This window comes from Panthera pardus, unplaced genomic scaffold, assembly GCF_024362965.1.
Source record: "Panthera pardus isolate Hobbes unplaced genomic scaffold, ASM2436296v1 HiC_scaffold_24, whole genome shotgun sequence".
NCBI lineage: Eukaryota > Metazoa > Chordata > Mammalia > Carnivora > Felidae > Panthera > Panthera pardus.
This window is the reverse complement of record NW_026526810.1, coordinates 52950990-52978165: the sequence shown is the minus strand read 5'-3', so window position 1 is coordinate 52978165 and position 27176 is coordinate 52950990. Positions and strand designations below refer to the sequence as shown.

Below are 27176 nucleotides of genomic sequence, written 5' to 3'. Positions count from 1 at the left end.
TCTCCACCTACAAACTGCTTCTAATTTTATTCTATCCCAGTTTCCCTCTTCTTTCATATGCTGCGGTCTAATTCCACACACTTCAAGGGGCTCTCACATCTTCCCCACACGGGCTCTCCTGCACATGACTTAGGTTCCTCTCTGCATTTATTCCCCATTTTTAACCCTTACATAATTCTATTTTCTTCATTCTCCTATAGCTCTGATCCAAATCCGGAGTTTGCGATATGGAAAGAAATTCCTTCCCAGAAAAATCATATTTCATTCAGGAGTTGAATGAATGCAAAAGTATATGTAAGAGTATTATTAGCACATTAGCACATTGTGTGTGTTTGTGGACAAGGTATAAATTATAGAAACATTAAGGGAAAAAAAGTAAGGACATGTATGGAAGAATTGGACAGATGTCAAGAAAAGTACTAAGAAGAGACATCCTTTTCACACTTCCTTCCCCATAATCTAAGGCAGGCATTAGCCAACTAGGGCTGTGGGCCAAATCTGGCCAGCTCACCTATTTTTGTAAGTCAAGTGTATGGCATGGGTCATGCTCATTCATTTACATATTGTCTGTGGCTACTTTAGCACTATAATGGAAGTGGTAGTGGCGACAGAGACAGCACAGCTCACAGATATTTATCTGGCCTTAATAGATAAGGTTTGCTGAAAAATCAGTATTTTAATTCAGAGGTCAGCAAATTCAGTCACTTCTTAACAGGCCAGATAAATGGTAGGCTTGTAGGCACAATACTTTTCAGGCAAGATTCACTGATGGATGCTAAAACTTGTGGGAGAAAGTACAATGAAAAACAAGTTTTGGGGTGCCTGGATGACTGAGTTGATTGAGCGTTCAACTTCAGCTCAGGTCATGATCTCACAGTTCATGAGTTTGAGCCCTACATCAGGTTCGCTGCTGTCAGTACGGAGCCCACTTCAGACCCTCTGTACTCCTCCCTCTCTGCCCTTTCCCTGCCTGCATTCTCTCTCTTAAAAAAAATTTTTTTAAAAAATAAATTTAAAAAAAAGTTTATTTGAATGGTCTCAAAACATCTTCCCATAAAATAATTACTTACAAAGGGAAAAATAGTAACTTCACAGTGGAAAAATCTAACATCACCCTAACCAGATTAACAACATTAATACCACCAGTAATAAGACATACTGACATCATGTACCTCCTTACTTAATACCCATAATTTCCCTCTGATCTTAGCTTTAAATGTAAAAAATGAGTAGTCTGATAGGGTTCTAAGTTTCCAGGAGGAAGGGCCTTTGACATTTTTGTTTTTTGTTGGAAATTTCTAGTTCTAATGCAGTGTGATCAGGCAGTATAATATTTCTGCTTTATGGAACTATAAAGCATTAAAGTTTCTTGATGACCTAATAACTGATCAATTTTTATTAATGTTCCAGGGGCATTTGAGCAGAAGGCACGATCTCTATCTTCAGGATGTAGAGCTAAAAAAATATGCAAGAAGATCTCCAATTACTCATGTGTTTCTAGCTATGCCTCCCTGAATCTCTTCTAGTTGTTGCTTCCTAAAGGTGACTGCTGGGATTCTGGAGCCTAAATATTATGTATTTATTATGTCCCATTTGTGAATTGCAGCATTAAGCATTAATAAAAGCATTCCATCTTCATAACTTTTTTTTTTTTTTTTTTTTTTTTGCTTTTTTTGCTTGAATTTTAGACTCTCTGATATCAGGATCATTATTCTCTTCTTAGGGCTCCCATTTTTTGGGTTTTTCTTTGTTCATCCTTTCTGAAATATTTTTTAGGTCTCTTGTACATAGCATATGTATTTAGCTATGTAAACCAAACTGAAAATCTTTTCATAGAGGAGTTAAGCCCATGCATATTTATTGCTATGATTGATATGTTTGGCCTCAACTCTGTCACAGTATTTTATAATTATATGTATTTTGTTATATTTCTTTCTCTACAAGATGAATCTTCTTTGTACTCTCATTTAGCCTCTTTCTCTTTCTTTCCTTCTTTCTTTCTTTCTTTCTTTCTTTCTTTCTTTCTTTCTTTCTTTCTTTCTTTCTTTCTTTCTGTTTTTGGGGGTATTTTAGGTTTGCCTATAAAGAAGTTTATTTATTTTGAGAGAGAGAGAGAGAGAGAGAGAGAGAGAGAGAGAGAGAGAGAGAGAGAGAATGCATGCACAAGCAGGGGAGGGACAAGGGAGAGGGAGAGAGAGAATCCCAAGCATGTCCCACATGGTCAGTGCACAGCCCATTGAGGGGCTTGATCTCATGAACTGTGATATCATGACCTGAGCCGAAATCAAGAGTTAGACTCTTGAACGACTGAGCCACTCAGGCACCCCTTGCCTTTTTGTTCTAATGGTGTACTCTGGACATATACCTTTTTAAATGCTCTTAGTCCCCTGTTTTCTCATTTTTTCTTGCTATAGAGTTTCTTGGTTTTAACCGGTATTGTTTTGTTTTCTTCCATTAGGGACTCTAACTTAATCGATAATAAATGCTATTCCTCCTCTGTCAGCATTCCATTTTCACTACTCTCTCTCTAGCCATTTTAAATGATTATCTTATTTTCATTCCTTTAGGGCTTCCCTCCCCTACCCCCGACTTTATATCAATGCCCTTATTAAATTTTCATTTGAATCTACTCTCCTTTATGCTCTTTATAATTTTTTTCACTTTTTCATTTTTTAAGTTTATTTTATTTATTTTGAGAGAGAGAGAGAGAGCCAGCACACACATGGGAGGGGCAGAGAGAGAGGGAGAGAAAGAGAATCCCAAGCAGGCTCTGCACTGCCAGCTTGAGCCCAATGCAGGGCTCGAATTCACAAAACATGTTATCATGACCTGAGCTGAGACCAAGTGTCAGATGCTTAATCGACTGAGCCACCCAGGCACCCCTAATTTTTTCACTTCTAAGACATCTTTTTTTCTTCCATTCAGTTCAGTCAACTCTCATGTCTTCCTTTCTCTCTCTTCTCCTTTTCCTTTTTTTCCCATCTTCCTCTACTTTGTGGTCTATTTCTGTTCTTAGTTTTTAAATTTCTGATTCAAGGTGATTATCCCTATCTTCAAATGCACAAGTATATTTACTTCCATTTGGGGTTTTATCTTAGAGTTTTCTTCTTCGTGGTTGATTCTCTGAAAGGAAATTTCCTTAGTATGAAGTAGATTTTCTCTTCTGATTTTTTTTTTCAGTAAGACGTAATGGACCTTGGAAATCTTTTTCTTGTTCATTTTTGCGGTAGTGAAGTAGTTCATGAGATTTGTAGTTTATTTGGTGCCCTCTTCTGTCAATATAACAAAGTCCAAACACATTAGTGGATTGTTACTTGTTTTTATGGTCAGAGAGATACAGTATCCTGATTTTATAGTTCTCCTTTTTGTAGGTAAACTTTATTTCCCCTTTTGCCCTTCTGCAATTATTGATGTACCGCCTTCAGCTTGAAATTCATCCCTTTTGCCTGTTCTGTGAAAGTGGATCTGAGCCCTTGAAATATTTTCCTTTGCCAGCTGGCACTGGGGCTTGTGTCAGAGGGCACTGGAGAGACACTGCAAGAGGAAAGTGTTCTGTCAGAGCTCCAGTGTGCAGCTTGGCAAGTCTCTCCAGTGTGTATGGCTCTCCCCAGCACAAGGATCCTGCCACGTCTCAGCATCTTCAGCACCTGTTTCCTGCAGCACAAAGAGGTCAGCAACCAACAGCTTCCCTGAGAAATAGCAGTTTTATGGCACAGTGTCTCTGGTGAGACACACCAGCAAATAGTTTTCTCTGACACCCCAGAGAACAGATTTCCATCAAGTTCCAGAGGGCAGATTTTCAGCAAATTCTACCAGGCATCAGAGTGACTTCCTGGCCATCCAGTGAGCAATCCAACAAGGTCAGGAGCTCAGCCCTGGAGTCAGAGCTGGTGGAGCTCTTCCTTGGATGCTTCATCTTAGCCTTAACAGTAGGAGCTACACTTTGTATTTGCTAGCACTGTATTTCTATTTCTTACTAGTCTATGCCACATTGTTCCAATTTTGTATTATAGGTAATGACTCCTTGTATCATCCTTCTCTGTTCAAAGTACTATGTAGTTTCTCTCTGCTGATTGGACCCTTCACCACTCAACTGATAAAAGGCACTTCTCCTTTCTGTTTTGTCTCTTTTCTTCTTTCTTTCTTTCTTTCTTCCCTCCCTCACTCCCCCTTTCTTCCTTCCTTCCTTCTTCTCTTTCTTTCTTCCTTCCTTCCTTTTTCCCTCCCTCCCTCCCACTCTTCTTTCTTTTTTTTCTTTTCTTTTCTTCTTTCTTTCTTTCTTTCTTTCTTTCAGAAGCTATGTATTTTGAATCATAGTTTGTTTGTTTGTTTTTTACCTCCTGGTAGTTCATGACCTGATCTACCTAGACACTTTCTAATAATTTCATTTGTAAGACAGGTTCAGTTTTTCTGATGTTGGTTTAAGACCAACCTTAAGTCCCATTGCTAATTTTCCTCCTCCCCCCAGTTTTTAGTGATCTGCCTTTATAAAGCCTGGGGGGCAGGGTTGAGTGAAGTAGGAACATAAGAGAGTTGGTGGTTTTTTGTTTCTCTCTACTTATTTTGGAGTTTAGGGTAGGCATCCTTTGTCTTCAAATTATGTTAAGGACATGGTTTTTGTGCAGTTTTATTTTTTCTTTCTTGTTATTATGTCTTAGGAAACATTGAGAGATGGGAACTTAAACTGTCTTCACTGACTTCAGCTACCATGAAGCCCTATCACCTGGATTTTTGCAAGTTTGAGACTTATCTACTTCTAACAACAATCAAAGGAGGAGGACAAAGGCACTAAAACAAGAATCAAAATTTCTAGACAGGTTCCAGCTCTGTTGCTAATATTTACCTACAGTTGGATGATTGATTCACTCAGTGTTAGGATTATTTCCTCTATTGTAAAAGGGAGTGGCTGGACTAGGGCAGTGGGTTCTAAACTCAGAGAAGCAAGAGAAACATTCTGTGCCTTGGACATTTTGATTCGGTAAGTCTGGGGTGGCTCCAACAAATGGGTACTTTAAGCAAACATCTGTGATGATTCTAATGTAGATAGTCAGGGTGCCCCACTTAAGAACTCTCAGACTAGCTAATCAAAGATATCATCTCCAGTTATGTAAGCCCATGTAAGCTCTTCTGATTCAATAAGCTCTGCTGATCCCATCTTTCAATATAAAATCAAAAACAATGGATTAGTTTATCACAATTAGCTCCATTTATATGATGATTTTTCCCTACTTACTTTTTTCATTGTTAACTAAATAGTTTAAAGCAACCAGAGCAGGTAAAAATGGGTCAGGAAAAAAAAAAAGGACAACCTTGCCCCCCAATTTTAAAAATAACAAACAAAACTAACTGTATTTAATGCATGTAAGGGAGAAAACAAACAAAACCAAGATGATGGCAATACACCATAACCTGTTCCTAAAACACTTTGTAAATTAAATCACCTTCTTAGAGCAACAAGCTACATGTTTTGTTCACACTAAACTTAAGCATAGTATAGTTAGGTATAATTGTGGTTCATTCTTTCCAGGCTCCTATATATTCTTTAGAACTAAAATCAAACAATTCCTTCTCATTGTGAGGAATACCCATTGTAAATCTGACAATAAGCCATACCAGCTCAAAGCTCCCATTTCACAGTATGACCTATAAACACTTTCTAAGAAAAGTAAATCTGAACAGACATATGTAAGAGCAATATGAATTCAAGGAAATCCATAGGCTTTCTCATATGTCTTAGCATTTTGTCATCTGAAGGAACCTGGATGAAATAAAAGACATTTCTGCTAACACAGTGCACGCAAGAAAGCCACTGGTAAATAATCTGTTTAGGACATACCCAATTGCTGCAGGGGTCAAACGGGTGTGCAGTTGAGGGGTGGCAGAAGTAGTGGTGGTTGTTAGGGAACCATCAGTTCCAGTCTTCTCCCAGTCAAAAGGATCACTCTCAATTACTCCAAAGGTCTTGATGCTGTTGTCAAACACGGATGTCAGAAGCTAAACCATAAAGAAAAACACTAGAGTAAGGTAACAATAAACATCATTGCTTTATTCCTTGAGAAAGCTGCCAGACTCACAATTGGTTTTGTAGTAGGATTTAAAAAAATAAAACAAAACAAAACAAAACAAAGAACAATCGTACAAATGGGGGAATTTGAATAAGGACTATATGTTGATGATGATATTGAATTAATACTGATTTTTCTCAGTTGGGTTACCAGTTTACAGTTATGCAGGAGAATGTCTTTGTTTTTAGAAGATACATAATGAAGTGTCTTATCTAAAACCTACTTTCAGATGGTTTGGCAAAAGAATATTTGTGTTGTATGTATATACATGTGTATTCAGTTTCAATCATCAAGGTGATCATTTTTTTTGTCAAACACGCATTTTTATATGGTTTGATGTAAGTGAAGAGTGTTAACAGTTGGTATATCTAGGTATACAGAAGTTGATTGTACTTCCTTACAATTTTTGGGGGGGGGGCTGAAAAATTATTCAGCTGTATGTGGGTGCATATGCACAAATCATCATAAAGAAATCTGCCTCTTTATTTGGTTTATATTATATATTTCAATTTTTTGTCTTCATTTGTTCAAGATCTTATTTTTCTTTCTTTTTAATTTTTAGTAGGCTCCACACCAAACGTGGAGCTCATGGTGGGGTTTGAAATCACCACCCTGAGTTCAAGACCTGACCTGAGATCAAGAGTTGGATGCTTACCTGACTGAACCACCCAGGTGCCCCAAGATTTTATTGTTAAGTAATCTCTAAACCTAACATGGGGCTCAAACTCACAACCCCAAGATGAAGAGTTGCATGCTCTACTGACTGAGCTAGCTAGGCACCCCTCATTTTTTTGTCTTTAAATTCTAAAACTCTGATGTGACGTGGATAAAGATCTCACAAAGATCATCCTTTATGAGAGTTTGAGGATTGGGATACTGAAAGTTTCAGGGAGGAATAGGGTATATAGATACAAATTTGACAGTCAGCATATAGATATGAAAAGGTATTATTTAAAGTCATTGAACTGGATGATATCATCTAAGGAGAGTAGGAAGCAAGAGGTCAAAGGGCAAAGGCCTAGGGCACTCCAACATTTGGTTGGAAAGAAGACTCAGCAAAGGAAACCAAGAAGGAGTGGTCAATGAGATAGGAGAATCAAGTGTGTGCTGTTTTTGATGCCCAGTGAAGAAAACATCTCAACAAGGTGACCAAATGCTATCAATGGTATATTTATAGCTATTTCTGATTATTTAATTGGTTTCTTTCTTTCACCCAAACTGTAAGCTCCAAGAGGTTGGTGCATGTCTGATCATCACAGTATCTAACACAATACTTTATATATAACAGCAGTGTTGTGATTTATAAGTTATAAGTTTGGTCAATCACATGACCAGAATATACTTCTTATGTATATTTGGTCTTTGTCCATAGTTCCCGGCACACAGCTCCCAAAACCTTGAAATTTCCTGAAAGAAAAGAGCAATAGGAGCATCTTTTGATATAATAATATTTGATCTATAGTCCTCAGTTCATGAAATCACTTTAGAGCCATAAACATGAAATGACTATCTTGTTATTCGTAACAAGCCCCTTCCCACCACAACTGGGTTTTTGTTAATGAGGTAACTTTTGGAAAGCTCCTCTGGATAAGGGCTGCCAACAATGTGATTAGAGACTTGTAACTTTCAGTCCCATCCCCTGGCCTCCAGGAAACAAGAGAGGGGCTAGAAGATGAATCAATCAACAATGGTAAATGATTTAATCAGTCATGCCTATATAATAAAAACTAAAAAGGATGTGGTTTGGAGAGCTCTTGGGTTGGTAAACATAATGGAGGTGCCGAGAGAGTGGTGCCCGCAGAGAGGGCATGGAGGCTCCACACCTTTTCCCCATAGCTTGCCCTATGCATCTCTTCCATCTGGCTCTTTCAAAGTTAAATCCTTTGTAACAAACCAGTAATCTAGTGAGAAAACTGGTTTCCCAAGGCCTGTGAGCCACTCTAACAAATTAACCAGGCCCAAGGAAGGGGTTGTGGGAACCTTTGGTTTATAGTCATAGGTCAGTCAGAAGTACAGGTGACAACCAGGAGTTGCGAATGGCATCTGAAGTGGAGGGCGGTTTCTGGGACTGAGTCCTTAACCTGTGGAATCTGATGCCATCTATCTCTGGGTAGATAGTGTCAAAAGTGAGTTGAATTGTAGGACACCCAGCTGGTGCCAGAGAACTACCAGGCTGAGGGGGTGGGGGTGGGGGTGGGGTAGGGAGAGAAACCCATGTTGGAATTACGAGTCCAGAACCTTTAAATAGTTACTCTCAAAACATTTCAAGAACAAGTATTTGTGATAATATTAACTAAAAGATTCATATAACACTACCCTTCATTTAAATACCAAAGAAAAAATAATACATGTAGAAAAGGAAACTAAATAGATAAAAGGAACTGGAAACGGCATGGCTATAAGACCTCAGAAATTTGATTTTGGTCATATTTTTGTTGACTTAAGTTACCTATGTTATAGCTTAGACTTCCCCAAAGTGTCAGAGTTAGAGGGCTACAGAAAACCCAGAAGGAAGATGGATTGAGACCCAGCATATGGGAACAGAAGTGGCATACCTTGGACTACTCTCTTGACTTTGGAAATAGAGGTTCTCACAGAGTGAGCTGCATGCCTCCTGAAAATGGAGTCCCTGTCCCTGAGGCAGTACCCGCCTTGCTGTGTGAGCACTCAGACGGCCACTGCCACACTGCTACAGCCCGTACCGGGCTGCCAAGGAACGATCCTAAGCAGTTTTTATGCCAGATGTCCTTTTATCATGGAATTATTTTCTTACATTTATCAGAGTATAAACGTATGCAGCATATGCCTTTGGGCCTCAGATAAAAAAGTCTGTTACTAAGATGGTGACACCAGAGACCCAGCAGCAGAAGGCAGAAGGATGGAAGGTACAGCACAGAACAAATAGACCTTCCCTGACTCTCTAATTTATGGGAGGTTCCCCCTTGTTATTCTCCAGCTCAATCTCTTATTTTTTGCTTCCTAACAGCCCATCTAGGCCTTCTGAAAAATTTAACTCCAATGTCATCAGACTCAGGGGAATCTTAAAACAGCAAGAGGCAAGCCTGCTGCATTCTGATGCAACCTCTGCTTAAACAGTCCCATTCCTAAACCTGGGAAGTATATTAACAAGATTAGTAAGAAATGTGGTCAGCTTTGGATTTCCTATCCTATACTCTGATTTTAGCAATGCTGTGGCACTGTATGGACTGGCTGACATATACATTTTAGTTTTAGGTTCACCAACAGTGTGGATATTTATGGGTTTTATTGGTCTTCTCAACTTGCTAAACAATGCTTCACATCACTGGAACACTCTAATAAAAATACTTTTGTGGTCTTTTGTCAGGATCACATGATTCCATTAATTACTGACAAGAATTTCTAATAATTCTTCATATAACTCTGTAGTTCTTTCACTGCATTTTTATCAACCAGTCATGTTAGTATTTGTTTTACAGTGGCTGCTGTGTTTGTGGCCACCTCTCCAAAGAAGTCAAGATGGTAAAAAACAGGGCTTTTTGGAATGAGTCAGAAATTGGGTTCAGACACTACTTCCAGTACCACTACTGGAAACCACCAGTTTTCCCAGGCAACAGGTCTAAAGTAAGTCTCCATAAAATGGGGATAATAACCCTACCCATGTATTGCTATGGCATTGTTAGGTGTCATTACCATGACAATAATGTGCAGAGGCACCAAGAGTTTTTATTTTTTAATTTTTTATTTAATTTTTTTTTTGAGAGAGAGAGTGAGTGAGTGGCGGGGAGGGGCAGAGGGAGATACAGAGAATCTTAAGCAGGCTCCATGCTCAGTGCAGAGCCTGATGTGGGGCTTGATCCCACAACCCTGGAATCATGACCTGAGCCAAAATCAAGAGTCGGACACTCAACTGACTGAGACACCCAGGCGCCCCCCACCCCAAGGGTTCTTCTTTATCCAATCTGATGCTATGTTAGTTTCCCATTAACTAGTAACTGTGTCACCTACACGTGGAGTCTTGTGGTGGAATTCAAGGTTAAGATTTTCCTATTTACTCCTCAGAGATATTTTCCTTTCTCAAAATATTTTAAAAAGGATTATTTAAATTACGTGGTGGTCACAATAGGGTTGAGTGTTTTTAATCATTATGTACATTTCTGAAAATGTTGGCCCAGCATTTTTTCTTTAATCTGAAATAATTAAAGATTAATAGTAAATTACAATAATAGTACAGAGAAATCCCCTTCACCCAGTGTGCTCCAATAATAACACCTTAAATAGCTAGAGTACAATATCCAAACCGGGAAAATTACATGGGTACAATCCACAGAGCTTATCAAATTTCACATTTTACATGCACTCACATGTGTGTGTGTATTTGTACATGTATAAAACTATAGAATTTTATCATCTGAAGAGATTCATATCCCAGCATCTTTTTCTTAGAGTTGCTATCCTCTTTCAGAATTTAATTTATCCTCTTTCAGATATTCGGGGGCACCTGGGTGACTCAGTTGGTTGAGCATCAGACTCTTGCTCTCGGCTTAGGTCATGATCTCACAGTTGTGAGAAAGAGCTCCCATGTGAGCTTTGGGCTGGGCATGGAGTCTGCTTGGGAGTCTGTCTGTTTCTCTTCTCTCTCTCTCTCTCTCTCTCCCCCTCCCACCCTCCCTCCCCCTATGCCCTTCCCCTGCTCATGCTTTCTCTCTCTCAAAAAAAACCCCATAATATTCATAATATGATCTTTGTTTCAATCATGGCTATAATTCTGATAGCTTCACTTAGTTTAGTTTAACAGATAGAAAACAGCATTTATAGATTTCCTTAGTAGGTGATTGTGGGCAAACTAAGATTAAATTGAATTTTCCTAACATTTGCTGAAAACTTAGGTGCCAGGCACAGTGTGAGGATAGTGCAAGACAAAAAAAGAAGACATGGTTGTACCTCCAGGACTTAAAGCCAGCTGGGAAGATACACTTATACATAAATACTAAGCACTGATAAACTTGGACGTAGTTTCCCAAAACACTATAACTCTTTCCAAAAGCAAATGCCAGCCATTATTCTAAGACATGCATAAAAGATTCCTGGTTAAGAGCAAAACAACTCTTCTCTCTAGGTCTGGATTAGATGGCTACTAGATGAGGTGTTGGCTATGTGCAACTTGTTAACATGGAAATGTTTTCTTGCAAGAAATTCTGACTTTTAAGGGCTTACAAAGCAGAGACATTCAAAGTGAACATGGCTTTGTAAAACAGCATCATTTAACACTCTGATTATAAAATATATTCACTCCAGTCTTGGCTCAGAACATACAAGACATAATGTTTTTTGACCTTTGATGTAGCTAGGGAAGCAGTCATGCTAAATACTGGGGTTTTTTTTGGTTTTGTTTTTTTGTTTTTTGGTTTTTTTTTGCTTGTTGATAGAAGATTTCGTTATTGTTTTTAACCACAATGGTTGTCCAATGAGGAATTTAAAATTTTGAAAGAACAGTAATTAAACTCATATTCCTGAACAGATACCAAACTGTAAAATTAACCATATGGACAGCATTAGTTCACAAAGTGTTCAGATTCAAAGCAGAGTAATTTTTCTCAAAATGAAGTCCATAGGAGGACTCTGTGAGGGAAGCAAGAGACAGAAGATGCAGTCAGACCTTTTTGGAACCTGATGTCACATTGATACTAGTCATGAGAACATACCAGGCACACCAAAATCTTTTCCCCAATTATCTTTCTCCTTTCCACCTGTCCTCTGCTCCCACTCACTGCTTATGAGAGATCAGAGAGCAAGAAAGAACCAAAAGAAAATATTTTGCCTGCTCTCTCTCTTCCAAAAGTAGTAAAATTATTATATTTTGTTTTGTTATTAGATGACAAAGACACAGAGAAGCCCCTAGGAGAATGTCCAAATGAAAAACATGAGAATAAGAATATGTAAATTTAAAGTAATTATAAACAGGGGTGCCTTGCTGGCTCAGCTGGTTCAGCAACCAACTTCAGTTCAGGTCATGATCTCATGGTCTGTAGGTTTAAGCCCCATATCGGGCTCTGTGCTGGCAGCTTGGGGCCTGGAGCCTGCTTCGGAATCTGTCTCTCTCTCTTTCTCTCTCTCTCTCTCTGCCTTTCCCCCACTTGTACTCTGTCTCTCTCTCAAAAAATAAACATTAAAACAAATTTAAAAATTAAATAAAATAATTATAAATCTAACTTTCAAACTTAAGCTAGTGAATACAATAGTTTTCTTTAGATTATAGACATAACTAAGTGCTGAATGTGATCAAAATTATTTTGCTTGCTCAACTTTTATACTCCCATGCGAACTCTATCAATAAAAAATTATTAGCACCCAAGATGAGAAAGTTGGAACATTTTCCAGCTCCTCCTGAATCTAGTATTACAGGTAGAATTTTATTACAAGTAATATGAATTCTGTGCATTTCAGAAATACATATAAAATGTAACTATAAGAATATATTCCAAAGTGACTTGCATACAATGGATTTTCTCCATTTGTTACACAATCTATAGTTATTAATGCAAAAAGCCACACAGGAAAGAAGGTGACAAGTTGACCCACTTGACGTCTCTAAGTACTCAAGGCTATATATTGCCTCTCTGTTTTATATCTTGTTTATATGTTATACAAAAGCTGCCATTTCACACAGAAATAGCTACCACATACAAATAAGTTCACTATGCTGTTCAGAGTCTTTCAACCGGGCAACACTGATGAATGTAAAATTTTCATTAACAGTAAAGTCTATGTATTGTCCTTTGTATATGAAAATGATAAACTGATACACCATTTTTATAGTTACACCTCAGAGATATTGCAGATTGGGTTCCAGACCACCAGAATAAAGCAAATACCACAATCAAGCAAATCAAGTGAATTTTTTGGCTTCCCAGGGCATATGAAAGTTATTTCTACTGTACTGTATACTATTAAGTGTACAATAGTATTATATCTAAAAAGAAAACAATGTACATGCCTTAATTAAAAATATTTATTGGAGGGTGCCTGGATGGCTCAGTCAGTTGAGCATCCGACTCTTGATTTTGGCTCAGGTCATGATACCATGGTTGTGGGAATGAGCCCCATGTTGGGATCCATGCTGAATGTGGAGCCTGCTTAAAATTCTCTCTCCCTCTGCCCCTTTCCCCTGCTTGTGCATGTGCTCTCTCTAAAATAAAGAATAAAATAAAATAAATTTAAAAAATTTTTTAAAAACAAAAATATTTTAGAAGATGCTAACTATCATCTGAGCTCTCAGCAAGTGAATCTTTTTGGTGGTAGACGGTCTTGCCTTGATGTTGATAGCTGTTGACTACTCAGGGTGGTGGCTGCTGAACGTGGAGGTAGCTATAGCAATTTCTTTTAAAAAAAATTTTTTTTTTAATGTTTATTTATTTTTGAGACAGAGAGAGACAGAGCATGAACAGGGGAGGGTCAGAGAGAGGGAGACACAGAATCTGAAACAGGCTCCAGGCTCTGAGCTGTCAGCACAGAGCCCGACGCGGGGCTCGAACTCACAGACCGAGAAATCATGACCTGAGCCGAAGTCGGCCGCTTAACCGACTGAGCCACCCAGGCGCCCCTATAGCAATTTCTTACAATAAGACAACAATGCAGTTTGCCACACTGATTGACTATTCCTTTTACAAGTGATTTCTCTGTTCCATGTGATACCTTTTTTTAATGTTTATTATTTATTTTTGAGAGAGAGAGCGAGCGAGCACGTGTGTGCACAAGTGGGGGAGGGGCAGAAAAAAAGAGGGAGACAGAATCTGAAGCAGGCTCCAGGCTCTGAGCTGTCAGTACAGAGCCTGATATGGGGCTCAAACTCACAAACTATGAGATCATGACCTGAGCCTAAATCGGATGCTTAACCAACTGAGCTACTCAGGACTTCTTTCAAAACTGGAGTCCATCCTCTCAAACCCTGCCACAGCTTCATCAACCAAGTTTATGGAATATTCTAAATTCTTTGTTTTCATTTCAACAATCTTCACAGCATTCTTCACCAGAAGTAGCTTCCATCTTAAGAAACCACTTTTCTTTGCTCATCCATAAGAAGTCACTCATCTATTACAGTTTTATCATGAGATTGCAGCCATTCAGTCATGTTTTCAGGCTCCATGTGTAATGCTAGTTCTCCTGCTATTTCCATCACATCTCCAGTTACTTCCTCTACTGAAAGTCTTAAACCCTTCAAAGTCATCGATGAGGGTTGGAATCAACTTCTTCCAGACTCCTGTTCATGGTAACATTTTGACCTCTTCCCATGAATCATCAGTATTATTCATGGCATCCAGAATGGTAAATCCTTTCCAGAAAGTTTTCAATTTAGTTTGTCCAGATACACCAGAGGAATCATCATCTATAGCAGCTATTGCCTTATAAGACATATTTCTTAAACATTAAGACTTGAAAATTGAAATGACTTCTTGATTCACGGGCTGCACAATGGATACTGTATTAGCAAGCATGAAAACATTAATCTCATTGTACATCTCCAACAGAGATCTTGGGTGACCATGTCCATTGTCCATGAGCAGTCATATTTTGAAAGCAATCTTTTTTTCTGAGTGGTAGATCCTAATAGGGGGCTTAAAATATTCAGTAAACCATGTTTTAAACAGATATGCTGTCATCTGGGCATTGCTATTCCATTTACAGAATACAGGCAGAGTAGACTTAGCATTCTTTAAGAGCCCTTAGATATTCAGAATGGTAAATGAGCACTACTTTCAACTTCAAATCACTGGCTGCAGTAGCTTCTTCTTTTTTATTTGATTTGATTTTTTTAGAGGAGAGAGCACGAGGGAGCACAAGTGGGGGAGAGGGGCGGAAGGGGGTAAGGGAGAGGGAGGGAGGGAGAAGGGGAGAGAGAGAGAGAGAGAGAGAGAATGAATCTTAAGCAGGCTTCACGGAGCCTGACACGGGACTTGATCCCACAACCTTGGGATCATGACTTGAGCCAAAATCAAGAGTCAGATGCTTGCTCAGCTGACTGAGCTACCTAGGCACCTCTGCAAAAACTTCCAACAAGAGAGTCAACCTGCCCTTTGAACCTCTGAAGCTAGACATTGACTTTTCTTCTCTAGCTATGAAAACCCTAAATGGCTCTTCTTCCAATAGAAAGCTATTCCTTCTACATTGAAAATCTGTTGTTTAGTGTAGTAGCCACCTTCAGAAGCTAGATCTTCTGGATAACTTGCTGCAGCTTCTATATCAGCACTTGCTTCACCTTGTACTTTTATGTCATGATGAGGGCTTCTTTCCTTAAGCCTCATGAACCAAACTCTGCTAGCTTCAAACTCTTCTTTGGAAACTTCCTCACCTCTCTCAGCCTTCACAGAATTGAAAAGAGTTAGGGCCTTGCTCTGGATTAGGCATTGGCTTAAGGGAACGCTATGGCTGGCTTGATCTTCTTTTCAGACCACTAAATCTTTCTCCATATCAGTAATAAGGCTGTTTTGCTTTCTAATCAGTCATGTGTTCACTGGAGTAGCATTTCTAATTTCCTTCAAGAACTTTTCCTTTGCAATCACTACTTGGCTAACTGTTCAGCACAAAAGGTCTGGCTTTCAGCCTATCTTGGCTTTTGACATACCTTCCCCACTAAGCTGGGTCATTTCCAACTTCTGATTTAAAGTGAGAGATGTGCAACTCTTCCTTTCACCTGAACACTGACAGGCCATCATAGGGTTACTAGTTGACCTAATTTCAATATTGTTGTGTCTCAGGGGATAGGGAAGCTCAAGCAGAATGAGAGACAGGGAATGGCTGGTCGGTGGAGCAGTCAGAACACACATAACATTTATGGATTAAGTTTACTATGTTACATGGGTATGTTTCATGGTACCCCAAGACAATTATAGTTGTAACATCAAAGATCACTGATTACAGATCACTACATAACAATAACGAAAAAGTACGCAATATCTCACAATTATCAAAATGTGACACAGAGACACAAAGTAAGTAAATGCTGTTGGAAATTGGTGCTGATGGACTTGCTCAATGCAGGGTTGCCACAAACCTTCAATTTGTAAAAAATGCAATATCTGCAAAGTGCAATAAAGCAAAGTGGAATGAAATGACATATGCCTGGTTTAATCTATGGGTGGCTTCATTTATGTCTTCAGTGGTAGTGATTATCTTGCATTAAGCTATATTAAGTTCTCCCTGAGAGCAAAAGAATCTTCTGAAATACAGTTGGTTGGGGCCAGGGGTGCAATTTGTGGTAAACTTAGTCAATCCTTATAAGGCCTTATTAATGGAAACCCTAAGGAAATGATTCACTGACCACAGATAAAATGGAGCCAATAATCTTCACCAACTGTTGTTCCCTAGCATATTAACATACGATATTATAGCCCTAAGCCCTCAACAGATACATTACCTAGCTGGACACTTCCTTCTGGTCAACAAATTAGTTATAGGATTTACATAATTTCAACTATCAGCAGTTCTATATACCAGATGAATCACAGCAGGAACAGTAAAATCTATTCAACCATACACAAATCTAAAACTCTAATGAAGTATGTTCTTCCAGATGGGAACACACACAAACACACACACACACACACACCACACACACACACACACACACACACACACACACACACACACACAGTCCTCATCAGTCAGTCACCACATTTCTCAGGATGTATTAAAATAATATCATTCTAGGACCTTCCATACTCATATACAATACCCTCAAAGCTACAGTAAGTGAAGACAAAGACTAAATGAGAGAGAAGGATTAGCCCACAGAACTCCCAAAGATGATTACCTGGTAGTCTGGTTTTGTAAAATAATCCAAAGAAGAGATGTGGTCCAAAAAGATGCTGAATTCTGGAGGGAGATGTTTCAACATAAGCCTGTGGTCATACCTCTCCTTAATAGAGCCTACTTGCTCCTGGGAAGTAAAGAGAACAGGAACTAAAGTCAATTTCTCTTGGCAGCTACACATTAACAGCCTCTCAGTAATAGTCTCAAGGGTATGTACTAGGGAATGAGATAGTGGGTAATTAAGTATAAAGCAAGAATTGAGCTCTTACTAATAGCTTAATGCACAATGCCTTAGTGGGAGAGGGGAGGATAATCAAAAGGGTAACAGAGTTCTGCATCAGTGAATTGACAGTTCGCCAAAAAAGAGTTATCTAGAGTTAAAGAGTTAAATCTAGTCTACTTTTCTTTACCAACACATTTGTTCACAGTTTTCAAATCAAACAATATAATGTAACAATTAAAATTTAAAAACTTACTTGACTTATAAAAATGAATACGGGAGAAGTAGTGAAAAGAGGGAAAGCTAGAAATCAAATCAGAAGTGATGATTTAATAGATACTCAAAGGAGTATCTATTCTCAATGTACACAGAAAAAAAATCCTAACATTAGATCTTTAATAACAGCTTAATTTTAATTTTTATATGTAAGTATGTTCTCATCAATTATGCCTACCCAGGAGAAATTTTTATTCCTTCCCCTACTAAAACTGTTATTTCCATTTCCAGTTTCAAAATTACCTTGTCCTTTATTTTTCTCCAAGGCAGCTGACCAACCACAAACTCCACCAACATGTAGAATAAGGACCAAAGGTCATCATGTCTTCCCATTTCCTTCATAAGCCAAAGAGAATTCAGTCACAATACATTACCACTCCTTGTGAGTATATTACATTGTCTAAGTCCTTACCATTGTGTTTCATCTTATGAGGCTTAAAAATTTTAACGTATTTCCCATAAAATCTTCTGGTAAATATATCTACACAGCTATGTAACAATCTGCATAATAGAAATAGATATAATGAAATACTTTTTGGTATAAAGAACACCCCAAAACCCAGATATGCTGGAAATATAATTAACAGCCCGTTAATTAATAAATCAGTTCATTAAGAAGGGAAGGTGAAGGGCAAATTAGCATTTAGTGGGTATGGGGTTTCAGTGTTGCAAAATGAAAAAGTTCTAGAAGTTTATTGCACACTAATGTGAATATACTTAACACTGCTGAATTATCCCTTAAAAATGGTTAATACGCTACACTGGTGAGCATAGCATAACACAGAGTTGTTGAATCACTATATTGTACACCTGAAACTAATGTAACATTGTGTGTCACCTATACTCAAATTAAAAAAATGGTTAACATGGTAAATTTAATGTGATATGTTCTTTACTATAATAATAATTAAAAAAAAGAATTAAAGCAAATTCTAGGAGCCAAAATTAAAAGAAAGCTGGAAATAAGAAAAGCAAGCTGATGCTGAAACTTTGCCTTTGGGAACATCTGTTACAGGTTTTATCAACCAGGGTTTTAACAATCAGGAAGGGAACAGGTATAAAAGTACTGATACTACACAAGACGGAAGCTATAACTGAGACACTTTCCCCTAGGCCCTCACCATATAGCTCCGACCCTCAAAGGGCTATCTTTAGTTCAATATTTGGTACGTACATTTTACAGCAATAACTTTTTTTTTCTGTAAAATCTAACCACTATCAAAGGGATAAAGTTAGTGGTTAAAAAAAACTACCCTGAAAATTTGTTACCATAGTCCTGCCCCTCACTCAGATTTGGGGTTTAAATTTATACCACATGTGTGGTCTGGGAAACCAAGTCCAGAAATTAACTGTTTTCTGGGTAATCCCACCCTGTGGTAATGACAGATGAAAATGAAAATCCTGTCAACATTAAAGAACCCATAAATTCAGGCTTCACAGAAGTCCTATAAAGTCCCATAAAATACAAGCTCATTATTCACAAGTACAAAATACATTAGAAAGCAGGCTATCATAAGCTAATGACAAGATAAATTACAGAGCAGAATTAGATATCCAAGAATTTCAGATATGGAATTATAGGATACAGAATATGAAATAAGAATGTTTAGGGGGCCTGGGTGGCTCAGTTGGTTAAGTGTCCAATTTCAGTTCAGGTTATGATTTCACAGTTTGTGAGTTCAAGCCGTGTGTCGGGCTCTGTGCTGACAGCTCAGAGTCTGGTGCCTGCTTCGGATTCTGTGTCTCCCTCTCTGTCTGTCTCATGCTCTGTCTCTGTCTCTCAAAAATAAATAAACATTAAAAAAAATTTTTTTTAAGAATTTTTAGAATGTTTAAGCTTTAAAAAAAAAGGGAATAAATATCATCAGGAAGGAACCATATCCTACCCCAAAAAATAAAAAGACCTATTAGATTTGAAAAAAGACCAAAAAGAATATCTAGAAATTAAAAACTCAAGGGAAAGATTAAAAAGCTAATCAAAATCAGCAGAAAAAAAAATTAATGAACTGGAAGACAGATCTGAAGAAAGTATTTAGAAATGCAACCCAGAGGCACAAATAGTTAGATCTGAGAGTGAACCTAAAAGACATGGAGGGCAAAACAAGAAGATCTAACAAATATATCAATTTGAGATATGAAAAACGAGGGTACAGAAAGAAAGAGAAAGAGGCAATATTTAAAGAAGAAATGTCTGAGGTTCTTCCAAAATCGATGAAAGACATGAATGCTCAGATTTAGGAAGCACAACAAATCCCAAACAGAATAATAATTATTTTTAATGTTTGTTTATTTTTGAGAGAGCGCAAGCCAGGGGTGGGCAGAGGTGGGGGTGGGGGGCAGAGGATCCCAAGCAGGCTCTGCGCTGAGAGCAGCAAGCCCAATGTGAGGCTTGAACTCATGAACTGCAAGATTATGATCTGAGTTTAAGTCAGATGCTCAACTGACTGAGATACCCACGCACCCTGCAAACAGAATAATTATAAAGAAATCCACATACAGGCACAAAAGAACATATCTGTAGAAAAGCAAAGACAAAGAGAAGATATCCAAAATAGTCAAAGAAAAATGACAAACTAAATACAAAATAACAAAAATTAAATGGACAAAGATCTTCTCAATAGAAACCACAGAATCAGAAGACAGTAAAATAATTTCTTCAAATTAATGAGATACTACAAATATTAATAATGGATTGAAATGTAGAACAATGTAGTGAACAGAGTTCATGTATTTTGAAAAGTTGTATATTGTCTGAGAATTATTCATGTTAAAAGTTTAAGATCAAGGTACCAAAAAAAAAAAAAAAAACCCAAAAGAAATGGAGTGCATTATGCTTAGAAATTATCAAGATCACAGAATAGGGAAGAAAGAAGTATATTAGAATTATCTGAGCAGTCTTTTAAAATTAGACCAGCATCTCTGAAAGTTCCACTAGTTGCACTCCTGTATCACCACATAAACTAACAACCACTGTGAAGCTCTGTAAAGGATTCTACATCTCAGGTGTCTTGGGAGCAGAAAAGAAGGTTAAGAACTGCTGATATATATAATCAAATTCCTTTACCAAGGTCAGATGAAAAACAAGTAATATGCAGGTTAACAGAGTTAACTGTTAGAGCACTCTATACTAGAAAAGCTTTTTAAAAGAAATTTGTACAAATTAAAAAAAGTAAAAATATATAATCTCTTTCTACTAGCTTCTTTGGAAATGCATATGTAGTTATAATGATCTCTGGAAATGTTTATGCTTATCTCAGAAAGACTGTCTTATCTCAAAGATTCTAATGTTGACCAAATTTTTACACAGAATTAATTAGAAAGCCTAGTAATTCTAAAGGATTTTAAGAATATATCTTTTCAAGGCAGAATAGTTGACCAGATGCCATATTAATACAACACTGAATCAAACCAAATGAGCTGACAGCCTTGGCAGGGTGCTACATTATGCACTGATAAAAATACTTTTCCTATTTTCAGTTTATAATCATATTATAAGAAACCAAATTAAATTAACTAGAGCACAGCATATAAGACCACAGCATACTCTTCTTACTATAGTTAGCATTAGTCAAATTTTCAATAAGGCAACTCTGGCTTCACAGAACAAGAATAAAGTAATAAAAGGTCAAGAAAAGATTTTTTTTTAATGTTAATTTATTTTTGAGACAGAGAGAGACAGAGCAAGAGTGGGGGAGGGGCAGAGAGAGAGGGAGACATAGAATCTGAAGCAGGCTCCAGGCTCTGAGCTGTCAGCATAGAGCTCGACATGGGGCTTGACCTCATGAACTGTGAAATCATGACCTGAGTCGAAGTCAGACGCTTAACCGACTGAGCCACCCAGGCGCCCCAAAAGATTTCTCTTTTATCAAGGAATCACTTGTTAAATGCCTCAGCTTCATCCAGACAAGTTCAAGGATTCAGATTCCATAAAATAAACACCTTTCCCACTCATAATTAAGATTCAGAAAAAGAAAAAAAAAATCAAAAGAACAAAAGGAGCAAAGTAAAAAAGAGACTTTAAAATTTTAATCTAAAAGGTATAATTTACTAAGATGCAAATTTTAAAGTTATCTCTGTTTGAGAGATCTTCATGAAAAGAAAAGGTTTAATGGAGAGGGGATATCACAGATTAAATGCGTACTGCAGGTACAATGCTGACTCCTATATTTCATTAGGTATTGAGAGTATGATATTCCCAAATAACTTCTTAAGATTAGAACACAGATAATTTATTTCTTCAAAATTCTATATTCAACCTGTTAACACTTACTTATACCTAATTAAGGACATAAGATTCCCTACACACACACACACACACACACACACACACACACACACACACACACAGAGCTATTATCTTTTCCAACAAATCCAATTTTATTTTTATGTAGCTGCGAGCATCTACTATCTACTCTACACACCACCACACATTAGTATTACTAACACATTACCCTTTGCTTCCAAGTACCTTCCACACTTGTGTACTCTAATATAAAAAAGTCAATCTGATTCAAGCCATCAGCATGCTTATGCAGACATGACTCTAAGTTCATATACCTACCCTGTTTCGGTGAGCATTTATTGACGCATAACGAACTGTCCCTCGAAAGCCTGCCACAGCTCGAGGCTACAACAAAATGAAGTAAAGAATAATAAAATGAGCTTCAAATAACAAAAGACTCACACACTTGAGCACATGAAGTAGATGGGAGAAACGCGCATTACTGTCACAATAAAATACTACTTAAATTTCTAATTTTTTATTTTGAAATTACAGAAAATTAGAGAATATCTCTAAATCATGTTAAAAACTAACATTTTAGTGATCAGTGAGCCCATTTTTTTTCTACCTATATTTTAAAATACAGTAGCATTTATGATAAATAAATTCTGTACATTAGAAAACACTTGGGGCGCCTGGGTGGCTCAGTAGGTTAAGTGTCTGGCTCTTGATTCTGGCACAGGTCAGAATCTCATGGTTCATGAGGTAAGCCCCAAATCAGACTCTGCTGACAGTGCAGAGCCTGCGTGGGATTTTCTCTCTCCCTGTCTATCTGCCCTTTCCCTGCCTGTGCTCTCTCACTCTCTCTTCCCCCCTCCTCAAAATAAATAAACATTTTTTAAAAACAAAAAAGAAAGAACACTAAATGCCTTCACATATCCAGAATCATGCTAAGCTGGTTACATTTAAGTACAGTAAGACCACAAGGAATCTCTAAGTAAAGATGCCAACCTCTTCATGTCTTGGCTATTTCATTCAAACTCAATTCAAAAATGATGGCAACTTATATCCCTCTCTAAATATATAATTCATACATTCATAAATCAAGTTATTGGGTAACTATTACATGCTAGGTACTGGGAATAAAGCCAAACATGAATAATACATGATCTCAGTTCTCAGAGAGCTCAAATTAGAATACTAAGTCCAAACTCTTATTCAGCCTACAAGATTTCCATGATTTGGCATTGGCCCCATTCCAAAATGGATTCAGTTATGGTTTATGCTACAACCAACTGTGTTTCTAGCGTCTTCTGCTACTCACTCCAGCTGGAAAGCCATCTCTTCACATGCCTCCAATGGTTAGCTCTTCTACTTCACATTAGGCTCTCTGCTGAAATGTTACCTCCTCAGAGAAGTACCCCTTAATTATCCTAATCTAAAATACTACCCCTCCCCCCCTTCAATGCCACTCCACCCTTTTTTACTGTTTTTATTTTTTTAACATTAACCTTTCAATACCTAAAATTAATTTTATTTATATTTTTACTTATTTGTTCACTGCCTGTCTTCTTCCACTGCAATATAAACTGTGATAGCAAGGTCTTAGTCTTGCTCATTTCACAGACATAGAAACAGGCTCTGAGAGGTTAACTAAACTTATGTGAGGACACAGAATTAGTAAGTGATAAAACCAGACATCAACCAACGTCTTTTGATTTGAAATCATACATTGTTTCCACTCTACTGCTTCACAAGGATCAAATCAATACCCTAAAGATTCATGGATGGCACCATAACTCAATATGAAAACTTGACAAACCTGAAAACGTTCACAGCCAATAATTTTCATTAGTAGACTTTTCTTTCCCAGTAACTTCAAATTACCCTCAATTAAGATGTATTACTTTCATAGCCAGAAACAGACTATAATAAATGTTGTTTTTATTTACTTATTTATTTATTTATTTATTTTTAATGTTTATTTATTTTTGAGAGAGAGACAGACAGACCATGAGTGGGGTAAGGGCAGAGAGAGAGACACACACACACAATCTGAAGCAGGCTCCAGGCTCCATGCTGTCAGCACAGAGCCCAATGTGGGACTCAAACTCACAAACTGAGATCATGACCTGAGCCAAAGTCAGACACTCAACCGACTGAGCCACCCAGACGCCCCAATAAATGTTATTTTTAAAATCTTGTTACCAGAATCATTCCGGTCATACGCTAAAAGATAATCATTCTACACGTTCTTCCTTCATTTACTCATTTTTGTAATCTGTTCAAATAGTTTTCTGTATATTCCTTCTTTCATGAAATTCTGTCTTCCCTTTTTTAAGAATTTCATTTTTTTTTTAACGTTTATTTATTTCTGAGAGAGAGACAGAGTGTGCATGCAGGGGAGGGGCAGAGAGAGAGGGAGACACAGAATCCGAAGCAGGCTCTGGGCTCTGAGCTGTCAGCTCAAAGCCTGACATGGGGCTCGAACTAATGAATAGTGAGATCACGACCTGAGCCGAAGTCAGATGCTCAATTTGACTGAGCCACCCAGGTGTCCCTGACTTCATTTTTAAGTAAACTCTGTAACCAACATGGAGATTGAACTCACAACCTCAAGATCAAGAGTCACATGCTGACTCTCTTGACCAAGCGCCCCTCTCTTCCCTTTTTAATTACTCCTTTTTGTTTTTTTCTTAAGCTGTAAATATTTTAAAAATAGTCTTTGTATTTATTTTTTTTAAGTTTGTTTTTTTTTTTAACGTTTATTTATTTTTGAGACAGAGAGAGAACAGAGCATGAATAGGGGAGGGTCAGAGTGACAGGGAGACACAGAATCCGAAGCAGGCTCCAGGCTCTGAGCTATCAGCACAGAGACCGACGTGGGGCTCGAACTCACGAGCTGTGAGATCATGACCTGAACTGAAGTTGGACGCTTAACCGACTGAGCCACCCAGGCGCCCCTGTATTTATAACAATTTCGGCAATCAAAAGTTCCTGCAATATATTTAGATCTCCTTTCTTTTCTTAGCTGCCATTCATTGACAATCATAGTCGGTAGATCTCAATATTTTCCTAAGACATTCATGACTGACAGGAATATTTAATATTCTCAATTTGATGGAACTCTGAGGTCAGAGATTCCTTTTCTAAACAAAGAATGTGTAGGATTATATATGAAAGCCTACCATCAATCTTTTTCACTAAATAACATTTCACTGGCTATACTTTTATTCATTACCTGACAAGAGCCTTCACTAACAAAAATATTTTTGTAGCACGTACTTTTGCCCAGTTATTTTAATTCCAGTAACTGTCAGGATAAAAATCCCCAGAGTTATTACCACACTCTGCAGTCCAGTCCACAGTTAATCAGACATCTAGATGTCCCCTAACAGATTCTAGCCAAGACAAACCCAGGGGATCCTTTCCAGTTAAGAGCACCCCTGACCTTGCTTCTGCCATGAAAAAGTGAGAGCTAAAGACAGATCAGCTGTATAGAAAGATCTTGATGTGACTCATCAAAGAATAATGCCAGGTCAAGAAAATTCAGCCACTTTATATAAAGCAGAAAAGACAACTCAACCCACCTGGGGAAAACAGTCATATATACAACTAATTCTAATTTAAAGCAGATTATAATGAACATCATTAGCAAAGTACAAAGAGCTATGAAAAAGCCTAAGAGTGGTAAGGATTAGTTCCATTTGGAGAAAGGGAAGAAAGAAAAGTCCCACTGAAGAAGAAAGTCTTAAGAATAAGGCAACATTTAATGGGGCCTTAAAATAGAGGATCTCTTCAAATTTCCCTAATTAACAGCAATTTGGCAGTATCTATCAAAATTACAAATGCATGCATTCTCTTTGACAAAGCCATTTCACTTCTGGAAGTTTATTTTATAGATATACTTGCATATGTACAAAAATAACGGATGTAACACATTCGTTCACTACATTAATGTTTGTGATAGCAAAAGACTGCAAGCAACCCATATGTACATAAATCGTGGACTGATTAAATAAATTACAGTACATATTTAAAATGGAATATACTTTGCAGCTGCAAAAAAAGAAGGAAGAAGTCCTATATCCTCACATGGGAATATGTCCTAGATATACTGTGGGGAAAAAAGACAAGTGTAAAATATACATCACGTTACCTTTTGACTCAAAAAGAGAAAAACGAGAATATACATTCATATTTATTATATATGCAAAAAGAAATTCTGGAAGAATACATTTAGGAAATAGTAACAATATAGCTACCTATATTGTTGGTTGGAAAGAGGGATAAGGGCAGTATAGAAAATGAGTACATTTGGGAGAGCAGAGGTAAAGTAGGAGATTTGTTTCATGGTTTACCTTTTAGTTTTTTTTGAGTCAGGTTTATTAAGGTATAATTTACACCGTTAAATCCAAACTTTAGGTATACACAGTTCTATGAGTTTTTAAAGATACACAGTCATGTAACTACCACTGAAGTCAAGCCATAGAGTATTTCTATCACCCCTAGAGTTCCCTTAAAGGCTGTAGTCAGTCCCTTCCCCTCCATTCCCAGTCTCTGGCAACCTCTGATTTCTGTCCCTCACAAGCATTTAGAATCATCTTTTTAGGTTAACTGCTGGGTAGTAATGTCTTAACTGTGGTTTTAATGTGCATTTCTCTGATAACTAAAGATGTTCACCATTTGCTACTGTGTCTCTTCTTTGATGAAAGGTCTATACAAATCTTTTGCTCATGTTTATTCATTTACTATTGAGTTGTGAAAATTGTTTATAAGTCCTTTGTCAGATGTGTGTTCTGAAATATTTTTTCCTATTCTGTGACATGTCTTTTCATTTGCTTAATAGTGTCTTTCAAAAAAGAGCTTAACTTTGGGGCGCTTGGGTGGTTCAAATGGTTAAGTGGCTGACTTTGGCTCAGGTCATGATCTCGCAGTTCATGAGTTCGAGCCCTGCATCAGGCTCTGTGCTGACAGCTCAGAGCCTGGAGCCTGCTTCAGATTCTGTGTCTTCCTCTCTCTCTGCCCCTCCCCTGCTTGTGCTTTCTCTCTCAACGATAAATAACAAAACATTAAAAAAAGGGGGGGTTAACTTTGATGAATTTTTACCTTATTTTTGTACCATATAAATACATTATCTCTTAAAAATTATATTTAAAAAATCCTTTTTCTAAAAAAAATATGTAAATCTTCATGAATTTACATGTTATCCTTGCACAGGGGCCATGTTAATCTTCTCTGTATCATTCCAGTTATAGTATATGTGCTGCCAAAGCAGGCATTATTTACATCTTGAAAGAAAAAAGTGAGAGTGGTTAACAACCTAAAAGCATATTTGATTAAAATAAATACCTAGATATTTGGATGAAAGTGAAAATGAAAATGAAAAAGAAAAAGTTGGACGTTGAAAATCTGAAAACCTTACAACAGGAAGAAGGAAAAGCATTTTAAGTAAAAAGAACACTGTGAACAATGCAAAATGGGAGCAAAGTACTGTGTGTGTCAGGCAAAGTGTCTGATATGGCTGGAGCAAATGGTGAGAGAAAATAATGGAATATAGGTTGGAATCAGGCTAAGGATGGCCTTGAATGCCATATTAAGGTTT

At 37.5% G+C, this 27176-nt stretch overlaps 1 protein-coding gene and 1 non-coding gene across 4 annotated transcripts in view; both read right to left on the bottom strand.

The window, feature by feature from the left end:
* Positions 1-27176, bottom strand: part of TTBK2 (tau tubulin kinase 2) — a 165570-nt gene that overhangs the window by 38538 nt on the left and 99856 nt on the right. For all 3 annotated transcript variants that reach the window (XM_019442415.2, XM_019442417.2, XM_019442418.2), the window contains 4 exons: positions 21911-21976; positions 17593-17685; positions 16855-16980; positions 5837-5994 (listed from right to left, as the gene is read on the bottom strand). In XM_019442415.2, the coding sequence (XP_019297960.1) occupies positions 5837-5994; positions 16855-16980; positions 17593-17685; positions 21911-21976 (443 nt within the window). The remainder of the gene's footprint in view (positions 1-5836; positions 5995-16854; positions 16981-17592; positions 17686-21910; positions 21977-27176) is intronic.
* LOC128773137 (U6 spliceosomal RNA) lies at positions 26747-26849 on the bottom strand. Its single transcript, XR_008417419.1, has one exon. It is a non-coding gene; the product is annotated as a U6 spliceosomal RNA (small nuclear RNA).